An 11,482-nucleotide genomic window follows, 5' to 3' on the forward strand; every position below is an offset into this window, starting at 1 on the left:
TTTCTCTTCGGGCTGAGCGTGACTCCCGTCTCTAGTTTGATGTCTATAACACAATGCTCCGGTTGAATTGCCAAACCGCACAACTGAATGTCCTGAGAGTCTGCAGAACCCACACGAGTGTGTTCCTGCACATCAACACACACACACGTCAATGAAAACACAACACCTCATCCACGCCAACTCCACCAAAACATGCCGCTTTCAAAAATAAAAAATAAAAAAATAAAAAACAGCTGATAGTCAATCAACCATTTATGCATGCATACGAATAGTTTTATATGAAATATTCAAGCAGAGACGTAACACTGATCTTTATTAATTAGTGTCTGTACCTTTAAGTAATAGACGAGCAGCTCGTTGAGGGCGGGGTCTGCGTTCAGGTTGACCAGGAAGCATTTATCATCAATGACTCTGATCCCAGACGACTGCAGAGAAATTCCCAAACTCTCCAGCTGCTTCTGTCGCTCCTGAAGAGCCAAACACACTTCAGTTCAGAGGAATGTCAACCACACTTCTGTGTTTTGTTGACTGTCCTCAGGGGTTTTATCATTTCTTTAAATGCAGAAGATCCTGACAAAACTCCATGTGGTGACATGCCCACAATTAAAACAATTATGCACTGAAATAGTATTTTGTACTCCAGTTTTATTTTTGTCCCATCATGTTTTCATTACGAGTACCACAAGGTTGATCCCCACCCAAAAAAAAAAAAAGAATTTTATATATATAAAACATGATGGGACAAAAATGTATTAGACAAAAATTTATTAAAAATCAATAAAATGTGACCCTGGACCACAAAACCAGTCATAAGGGTCAATTTTTTTAAATTGAGATTTATACACCATCTGAAAGCTGAATAAATAAGCTTTCCATTGATGTATGATTTGTTAGGATCGGACAATTACTTAAAAATCTGGAATCTGAGGGAACAAAAACTCTAAATACTGAGAAAATCGCCTTTAAAGTTGTCCAAATGAAGTTCTTAGCAATGCATATTACTAATCAAAAATTTAGTTTTGATATATTTACGGTAAGAAATTTACAAAATATCTTCATGGAATATGATCTTTACTTAATATCCTAATGATTTTTGGCATAAAAGAAAAATCTATAATTTTGACCTATACAATGTTTTTTTGGCTATTGCTATAAATATACCCCAGCGACTTAAGACTGCTTTTGTGCTCCAGGGTCACAAATAAAAGTTGTCAAAAAAGGCAATTAAATCACTTAAATAAATAATTACAATAAATTAATAATTAATTTAAAATTATTTCAATAAATGCTTATTTTACATAATCTACCTAAATCACAATCTACCAATGCAGGTAGTGTCAAAATGGCCAAACATCAGGCAATTAATCTTGTATGAAAATATGTACATTTATGTAAATATGAAGGGATCAAAAAATTATTATAAAAAGCATTAAATAAAAATTAATAAATAAATAAATATATAAATGTGAAAGGGGCAAATAATCATGTAATTAAATAATTAAAAGTTTGTTTAATAATTAAAATTATGCTTAATATTTACTCAATTCACAAAAAATAAATATCTATATACAATAAAAAAATCTTGATATATATGCACGTGTGTGTGTGTTTAATACCTGTGCGATCTCCTCAGTCTTCCTCAGTTTCTCCTCCCAGCTCACAGTCATCTCCTGGATCAGCTTCTCTGACTCCTCCAGTCTCTCTTTGAGCTCAGGAGCTTTCATTGACTTTACACACACACACACACACAGAAAACACACTGATGAACGCTGTTGCTGGAGGTCACACAGCAGGCAGGTGTTTGTGTGCAGTACCTCAGCCTCGGTCAGCTGGCTGCGGAGTTTCTCCACCTCCTCTCTCAGCTCTCTGATGATTCTGGCGTTTGGATCTTCGTTAATCACGGCGTGATTAACGATGCTTTTGGCCCGGTCGGCGTACCGTAGTGTAGACAGAGTCTCGTCGTAGTTGTCGGCCGCTGGACTCACCGTTGCAACCATAGCGGTGCGACTGTTGCCTCCTAAACTGTCCTGATGTGCAAAAAAAGAGGAAAGTACATCAGAGAGTTTCAGTGAAACAAAGCCAAACCTATGGCATCATTTCCATAGAATTCTTAGCAAATAACAACTCATATGAACCTGCTTTTTGAGATTTAAAGTGCCCCTATTATGGATTTTTGAAAATGACCTTTCATGCCGTGTGTAACAGCTCTAATTGAATGAAAACATCCTGCAAAGTTCTAAATCTGAAAGTGCACCGTGTATAAAGTTATTGTCTCTCAAAAGAAAGAGTCGACTCTGAATCATTGAAACGAGTCGTTTTTAAAACGAATCACAAGCCGCTTCATGTTGAAGTCAACATGAAACATTAGCATATTGCCCACCCACTTGTTGATCTTTTCCAGTTGGTTGAATGAAAATGCAAATTCATTCTTTGCCACTAGGTGCCGCTTTTGGAGCGATAAAATAGCGGTTTCCCCGGTAACGCTGTACACAAAGCAGCACTGCGCTCACAAACACTGCTTTAGGCATTACAGGCGAGATTAAATGAAAATGAGACCAATCGGACCAATCACCGCAGATTAGCGTCACGCAAAGAAGGGGTTTGGAAACATGAATCGTTAAACGAATCGTTTCGGAGTCGTTGAGCAAGTAAGTTAAAAAATAAATGCATATTATAAGACAACGAAAGTGTTTTTTGACATTGCATGCATGTCAACCTGTTGTTGGACACTCCCAAAACCAAAATATGAACCTTTCATAACCCATAATGAGCGAATCGTTTGGGAGTCGTTGAGCAAGTAAGGTAAAAATAAATGCATATTATAAGACAATGAAAGTGTTTTTTGACCTTACATGCATGTCAACCTGTTGTTGGGGACTCCCAAAACCAAAATATGAACCTTTCATTACCCATAATAGGGGCACTTTAATGGTGACAGCCAATTTGAACATTGCATTTGAAAAAAGCTGCATAAAGATTCTTTAAAAACAATCTCATTTTGTGTTTTACAGCTAAAATAACAGCATACAGGCACTGAATGTCATGACTGAGGAAATAATGACAAATTTTTCATTTTGGACCAAACTACTCCTTGAAGACTACCAGATTCTTAAAAGTACAAAAATAAAATTAATCATCACCTTCAATAACCACGTGAGCACGGAGTCTCTGTACGGAACAAATTTACTCTTGTTTTTTCCTGCGCCCTGCTCCGCCAAGGCTGAAATCACCAGTCCAAGAGTTGTGAGGGACCTGAACACAAAAACATTATGACAAGAACACATCTGAATGTGTGTAAATGATGGAGTGTTGGTGTGAAACCAAATAAAGAAATAAAATACAAAATAAATACATTTATTAAATTAAACGATTAAATGATTGATAGAAATAAATTAAAAATTGCTCAATTTAATCAACCTTATATCAATATGATGGGACCAAAAATGTATTAGAAAAAAATTATAGACAAATGAATAAGTCAAAAAATGACTGAGAAAGCAATTAATTATTCCAATAAATAATTAAAATAAATAAATTAACTAAAAATAGTTTAAATAAATACTTATTCACAAATTCTTCACAAAAAATAGAGAGTGTCAAAGAAAAAACAGCCAAATATCAGCCAATTATTTAAATTAATTAACTTTTGTAAATATGAGAAAATAATGAATTAATATTTAAAATTAATTCATTAAAAATTATTTAAACAAATTCTTCCTTCACATTTTTACAAAAATCAAATCACTTCTTTTAATTTACCAATGCATAAAGTGTCAAAATGGCGACATATCAGCCGATTAATCAAATTAATTACTTTAGGAACAACAAAGTAAAAAATCCCCAACAAGATATAAACAAACGTGTGTGTTTGACCTGTTAATGTTGCTGCCTTCTTTGAGTCTTTCTCCTCCAGCTCCAGTTTTATCAGCTCTCTCACTGCCGGCCAGATCCACCAGACTGAGTTTACTCACCTTCTCTCCACTCGTCTGAAATAACACCATCCACACAATATCACTAGTTGCACCAAACTGAACGACAACAAAAAATCCATACGTTTAATTTGACATTTTTTGAAAATGTGATGCTCAGTGCCAAAAAACACTAGTATTGTGCTAGTCATTTTCGCACTGGTAAACACCATTTGCATGCTCTCCTGAAAACATAAATAGCTAGTTATTTTAAATAGATGAGGGAGAGGTCAGTCTGCATCTCACCCCAGTCTTCAGGTCTCGGAGCGTGTGTGTCAGAATGATGTTGAAGACAGCGTGCGAGCGGCTGCTCTCCTCGTTCATGTTTGTGGCCGCCACAGTGCGGGATTTATTCCCCTCCGACATCAGAGACTCGATGTCCTGACATACAAAACCAAAGCTGATCAAAATCTTCCCGCTTCAGCATTGAGAGCGTTAACGTAGGTGAAGGTGTCGGAAGAACCTTGTAGCTGGTCACAGCGAGGCGGGACAGACCGTCTACATACGGCCCCAACACCTTATGCTCCCGGACCCTCAACGCCTGCCGGCTCCTGAGAGGAACATCACGCCAATTCGTTTAGAAGAACAACAATGAGTGATTTTTCCAGGTTTTTCATGACTGATGGAACACAGACAATCGAATATGGGCTTTAATTGGAAAACGATCTATATGTAAGCAGATCTACGGACTCACCCTTTGGGATCCAGAAGGTCTCGCACCTTCTCGTTGTAGATCTCCATGTAGGACACCTCCACGGTGAAGCTCTCGCCCTCCCTCTGCTCCTGTACGCTGCGCTGGAACAGAGAACTGCAGAGTCGCGGGATCAGACCCGGCTGCTCGGCCGCTCCCATCATCGTGTACGACTTTCCTGAGCCTGCAGACCATCCAGATAAAGCGTGAACCAATCAGAGATCAGATTTTCGTTTAAACCCTTATAGCCTACTGATATGCAAATGCCTCTAAATGATAAACACGATCAAAACGTTGCAGAACGGACTGAAGCAACTTAAATTTACTTGATTATCCATACATTAATTTTTATCATTTAAATTCAATAAATGAATTTTCATATTAAAATGTGAGTCTCAAATCTGAGGTTTTTGAAGAACGTTTGTTTCCAGAAGCTTTACTTTCACTGTTCCTCAGTGGAGGAAGGATCTTCCCAAGCCTTGAAAACGTCTCAAATCTCTTCTTTTAAGGAATGATTTGTTCATTTCTCAATCATCATTGTATTGCATTGCATTATGTTTTTGAAACTACAGAGCTTTGATCACAAAACTAAGCATTTAAATATCATCTAACTAAGACATATTATTGGAGATATAGAGTGACAACTGATTTTTATATGCATTTTTTGTAAGTAGTCTGATAAAGTGTTATAAAGATCACATTGATTTACATTACCATCAGAATTTCATCTTAATTTTGGCATACAAATATCAGCACTTGCATGTTATCTGAATAAAAGTAAGGAGTCTTTTCCTCCTTGAGTGTAAACTCCATATTCTCACTATATATAATATTATATGATATATGCAAACTTCTCTTTTTAGAATTTTTAAATATTTTGTCTAAAGGTTAAAAACAACGTTTTTCTTACTATTATTTCCTATGCAAAGCTTTACAGGGTTACATTTGTTTTTATTTGCTTTAGCGTTTTGTTTGATGCACAACAAGCAGATATCCAAGAGTGAGTTATGTGCTGGGAAACAGTAAGTAGTTCTGCTTAAACCTTTCATGGAGACTAAAATAGAATTTTCGCATAGATAGCTTTCCAGCAAATCTAACTGTACCTGTTTGCCCATATGCAAATATACAGGCGTTGTATCCTTGGAAAGCGCTGTCCAAAAGACTCTCTCCAAGACACTGAAACACCACATCCTGACCTATGAGTTACACATGAGAACACTGCAAATGAGAATAACTGGCATGCATTATAAAATCAATTCAAAATACAGGAAAACTTCTGAAATTAAAATGAACTCACCCTCAGGCCATCCAAGATGTAGATGAGTTTGTTTCTTCATCAGATTTGGAGAAATGTAGCATTGCATCAGTGTCTCAGCAATGGATGCTCTGCAGTGAATGGGTGCCGTCAGAATGAGAGTCCAAACAGCTGATAAAAACATCACAATAATCCACAAGTAATCCACACCACTCCAGTCCATCAATTAATGTCTTGAGAAGCCAAAAGCTGTGTGTTTGTAAGAACCGTTTACATCATTAAGGCATTTCTGACTTCAAACCATTGCTTTCGGCTAAAATACAAGTCCTTTATCTATAACATTGCCTTCACCAGTCGTCTGGTCTGAATCAGGAGAGAAATCTGCACAGATCAAGCACCGTTTACAAGCAATAACAGTCCAAAACAGATCTATACAAATATGTGGGTGGATTTTTAAGCAAGGGGATGGACTTTTTCAATGGAGAAAGCGTTACTATGGATTATGGACTATTTTTGAAAGAAACAACACGTTTGACATTAAAAACGTCCTAACGATGGATTTGTTTCTTACAAACATGCAGCTTTTCTCTTCACAAGATATTAACTGATGGACTGGAGTCATGTTGGTTACTTGTGGATTATTGTGATGTTTTTATCAGCTGTTTGGACTGAGGGTGAGCACATTTCCAGCTAATGCTCATTTTTATCTATACAAATGTGTGGGTGGATTTTTAAGCAAGGGGATGGACTTTTTCAATGGAGAAGGCGTTACTATGGATTATAGACTATTTTAGAAAGAAACAACACGTTTGACATTAAAAACGTCTTAACGATGGATTTTTTTTCTTATAAACATGCAGCTTTTCACTTCACAAGACATGGACTGGAGTGGTGTGGATTATTGTGATGTTTTTATCAGCTGTTTGGACTCTCATTCTGACGGCACCCATTCACTGCAGAGCATCCATTGGTGAACAAGTGATGGAATGCTACATTTCTCCAAATCTGTTCAGATGAAGAAACAAACTCATCTACATCTTGAATGGCCTGAATGTGAGTACATTTAAATTTTTAGGTGAACTATTCCTTTAAAAGATTCAATTTAAGTTTTTCAAATGCCTTGAAGTGCAATGTCCTTTTATTTCCATTGTAAGTGTGTTACTGTAACTGAGATTTTATTTATTATTATTCTAAATAATAATAAAAAAAAAGGTAATGAACAAATGCAGCAACTGCTTGAACCTTTACAAAAGAGCTGATAAACCACAGATGAACAGCTGATTTGATAAAGCAGTTTTACAGGTTTGTCTTTTCTTCAGAAAAGTTCACAAGGAAACACAAGCAGGGAATATTGATGTCTATAAGAGTTTCTATTGCCATCATAAATGATCCCTGATGATTCAGATCACTGCAGTATAAGCACATTACAGAGGCTTAGTGATAGTTTCAACAAAAGGGTTGGTCATTATAGCAAAATGAATTATTTTGAATGTCAACAGACCTGCAAATTTGGCTGCCTCAGCTTCATCCATAGACCAGAAGCAATAATCATATGCGAAAACCTAAAACGAAATATTGCAGATGTCTAAAGATTGTGTAACAGATGCATGTCACAAGTTTTAATGAGCTGTCGAAATCCAGTTAAGTTACACACTTTCTGTCATGCACATTATTCATGATAGAGTGATTGTAATGCATTTGTTCACATTAATGTATTGCAGAAATGTCATATGAGAACTTACCTTTGGTTTGCTCCTGCGTTCACAAAAGGAAAGAACGAAAAACAATAAAAACACAATATTAGAATATACAGTATATATGAAAGGAATACTTTTATTCAGCAAGGATCCATTAAATTAATCAAAAGTGAAAGTAAAATCATTTCGATTCTATTTCAAACGAATGCTGAACATGATTTCTGCTGTTGGCGGGAGGACGGCACACAGTCTTGAAGCATTTCAGGAAGATTTCAGAAATGTTGGCCTTATTTCAGTCATTATGAGAGAATTACACAATTAAACCATCCTCTCTGAACCTCCTTCATCTCACATTTTCTTTAATTAAATTCCACCCTGATATCATTTACATGACAAACAGCATCTGCATGAGTGTGCTGTCTCTACATGTGCTTCATAATGAAAACACAACCTTGCTTTGAAGGATTATTATGGAATTTGAGTAAACTTTCTTGCATAAGCCTGTAAAACCTGTTTGCACGCCAACGCCGCAAACCGCTGCAAGTTACGGCAGAGGTCTGAAACATGACTAGATCAGCGCTGAGAAACTGAGAAAAGCTGGATACGACCGAGGAGACTCCTGCATGAGGAAAGGCTTGTGGAGAAAACAGGCACACCGTTTGTAAAGAGACCAGGAGCAGGAATGGAAGAGGAGACAAAGAGAAGGAATGACGGAAAGACAGATAAAAATCCTCCAGCACTGGTTGGCAACCGGCTGGTCTTTAATATTACGAACTTGCATGTGCAGTTTGGTGCATGCTGACAGACGACCAATGCAAAACCGACAGCTGATTTCAGCTGAAGGACAGACGAACCGCTGGATCAGTGACTGAGATATGAAACACTGCTGACTGATGAAGGCTCTGCTGCACAACCAACAAACTCCTCTTTGTGTTAATGGAGTAAACTGCTAAAAACCACAGCATGCAACATATGCATGGATTAAAACACCAGACAACCGTTATCTGGTTTAAAAAAGGTACAAAATAACAAGAATAATGTTATAAATACACAATCAATAGGTAAAATTGTTTACATCCATCCAAAGTAAATGCAGCAGCATTATCAAGATTACACAGTTTTTAATGCATGACCAGTCTGAAAGGAATAGTGCACAGAAAAATGTCAGAATTTACTAACCTTTATGTTGTTCCAAACCTGTATGAGTATTGGTAGCCACACAGCTGACGGTGCCCATAGACTTCCATAGTGTGGAAATAAATACTACTGAAGTCAACTAGTCACATTCTTCAAAATATCGTCTTTGGTCTTCAACCCTACAATGCCCTACAAACCACCCAAGAACATCTTAGCAACTGCCTAACCACTAAAAACACCTTAACAACCACATAATACCTTAGAAACTAGAGGTCGACCGATGTATCGGTTTTGCCGATTAATTGGCTCCGATAGTTTTTTGCTGGAACTATCGGTTATCGGCAAAAATCCATGCCGATAGTTTTCCGGGTTGCGTCCGTTGCTGGAACGGCTGAGAAGGGTCTGCTGTTATTATACAGTGCGAGAGCGGCCTCCAGTGGTTGAAATCACTGACAGCATGTGCTATTTGTTTAGACACGTGATACTGCATGCTGAACAGAGCGGGAAACTTCAGACGCGGATTTAAATGCAGCCGACAGAAAATCCTGCCGCGCCACAGAGCGCAACACTTTAAAATAAGAGTCCATTTGTAACATTAAGATTAATGAAAGCTGTGTAATGAAAGTATTGTTCCTTGTTAGAGTGTGTTAATTTCAACATTTTTATTATTATTATTACTACTACTACTACGGTTCGGTACTGTTTTTTTAATAAAGCATTATTTTAGTTTTTGTTCAGTATCCATTTTAAAAACTATCGGTTAATTAATCGGTATCGGCCAGTGTGGTCCAACCTAGCTATCGGTATCGGCAAAATCCACTTTCGGTCGACCTCTATTAGAAACCACTCCAAAAAACTTATCAATGGCCTAGCAACACCCTAGCAACTGCCCAGAATACCTTAACAACCACATAATGCCCTAGAAACCACCCTGAAAATCTTATCAACAGCCTAGCAACCACCTAGAACACCCTGACAACCACATAATGCCCTTGAAACCACTCCAAAAATCTAAGCAATGGCCTAGCAACACCCTAGCAACTACCTGGAACATATTGTACTATATATATATATATATATATAAATAAAATGAAATATAATGCCCTAGAAACCACTCAGAAATTCTTAGCAACACCCTAGCAACCACCCACAACACCTTAAAAACCACATAATGCCCTTGAAACCACTCAGAAAACCTTAGCAACACCCTAGCAACTGCCCAGAACATCTTAACAAACCACATACTGCCCTTGAAACCACTCAGAACACCTTAACATTTGCCTGGCAACGACCTAGCAACCACCCAGAACACCCTGACAACCACAAAATGCCATAGAATCTACCAAGAACACTTGAGTATCTGCCTAGCAACCACCCAGGCCAGAACAGCTTAAAAAACACACACAGCAACACTACAGAAACCATACCAGTAACCACCTAGCACTCCGAAAGTTTTAGCAACTCCTAAGGAACACACGATGAACATATAACTTTCAAACTTCAAGATATTTTTATTGTAAACTGCGAGTGAAAACTTTGACAGTTGAACATTCAAAGTTTTCTTTTCTGAAATGCCTACAGTATTTGTATTCACTATTCACAGGAAGTAAAGCAGATTTGTAAAGCTATGTGGTGGTGCTTGGTAAACGAAAGGACAGCACACATCCGTGCAGCTTTGTTTTTAGGTTGCCTGAAAAGACCCAATGCGACATGAGTAATTTAGTTTCTTAGGTTTTTAATCATGAGTATCCAGGGTTACCTTTGACCTGCCAATGAACCTTCACTCGTTTCTATGGACACTGAAGGTCAAAGGAGAAGAGGAATGTAGAGAAAAAAAGAAAATGTCAGTGGGAGAGAGAGAGAGAATCAGACTAAAACAGGAAGTCAGATGAATGATCTGCTGCATAGAGATTCTGTTTCTTTACTCTGTGATCAGACTCATCATGATTTCACCTGGTGAGCAATAAATAGCCACTAGAAACTCCTCAGAACACCCTAGCATTGTTCTGCAAAGGCAAGCAGCACACGTGTTCTTCAGATCTAGTTGATTACCCCAGTAGTTTGAGGCTTGTCAAGACAGATATAAAGATTGGTCCTTTTTGCCAAATACAATCACACACCCACACAAACACACCCCAGTTTACCTGCTGTCGCCCTTTCCCAGGTTTCCATTGGCCGGGTACAGGATGGTCTGATTTCCTTCCATGTCCACTACACATTTTGTCTTTAAGTCTCGTTCTATAAAAAGCACATTAATAACAATCAATCAAAAACTGGTCATAATATAGTTTGCATCATCGCTCACAAACAGCATTTTATATGCGATATTTCAAAAACTACTGACATTTTTTTTTCTTAAATTATATATGTAATTGAACAAATAACTGACATTTGCATCATTTTTTAAATATGTTTGTTTATATATGAAGAGTTCATTTGCAAAAACAAATAACTCTGTTTTTAACAATTCTCAAAAATGTTTTTTCATTGTGCATTCCAGTTAATCTCAGTCAAACTGCAGTTGGGTTATTTTGACTAGGTTAAAAAATAACTTTAAAAAGCTGCTAACTAACACAATAAAAACATGATAACATAATAAAAAACATGATTTTTGAAAATTTTTAAAAACAGAGTTATCTGTTTCTGCAAAATAAACTCTTCATATACTGTATATATATACTGTATGTATATATATATATATATATATATATGTATATATATATATATGTGTGTG

The 11,482-nt window shown here is 37.0% G+C and overlaps 1 protein-coding gene across 1 annotated transcript in view; it reads right to left on the bottom strand.

Annotated features, from left to right (window-relative positions):
- kif13bb (kinesin family member 13Bb) overlaps positions 1 to 11,482 on the bottom strand; it is a 38,010-nt gene that overhangs the window by 25,560 nt on the left and 968 nt on the right. Inside the window, exons 4-16 of the mRNA XM_016559950.1 lie at positions 10,893 to 10,986; positions 7,657 to 7,669; positions 7,416 to 7,476; positions 5,763 to 5,855; positions 4,663 to 4,843; positions 4,432 to 4,519; positions 4,215 to 4,349; positions 3,874 to 3,986; positions 3,141 to 3,252; positions 1,815 to 2,027; positions 1,617 to 1,727; positions 333 to 467; positions 1 to 125 (exon numbers count right to left, since the gene is read on the bottom strand). Coding sequence (XP_016415436.1) covers positions 1 to 125; positions 333 to 467; positions 1,617 to 1,727; positions 1,815 to 2,027; positions 3,141 to 3,252; positions 3,874 to 3,986; positions 4,215 to 4,349; positions 4,432 to 4,519; positions 4,663 to 4,843; positions 5,763 to 5,855; positions 7,416 to 7,476; positions 7,657 to 7,669; positions 10,893 to 10,986 — 1,474 coding nt within the window. The remainder of the gene's footprint in view (positions 126 to 332; positions 468 to 1,616; positions 1,728 to 1,814; positions 2,028 to 3,140; positions 3,253 to 3,873; positions 3,987 to 4,214; positions 4,350 to 4,431; positions 4,520 to 4,662; positions 4,844 to 5,762; positions 5,856 to 7,415; positions 7,477 to 7,656; positions 7,670 to 10,892; positions 10,987 to 11,482) is intronic.

Source organism: Sinocyclocheilus rhinocerous, unplaced genomic scaffold, assembly GCF_001515625.1.
Source record: "Sinocyclocheilus rhinocerous isolate Xijiao unplaced genomic scaffold, SAMN03320098_v1.1 scaffold228, whole genome shotgun sequence".
In the NCBI taxonomy this organism is placed as follows: Eukaryota; Metazoa; Chordata; class Actinopteri; order Cypriniformes; family Cyprinidae; genus Sinocyclocheilus; species Sinocyclocheilus rhinocerous.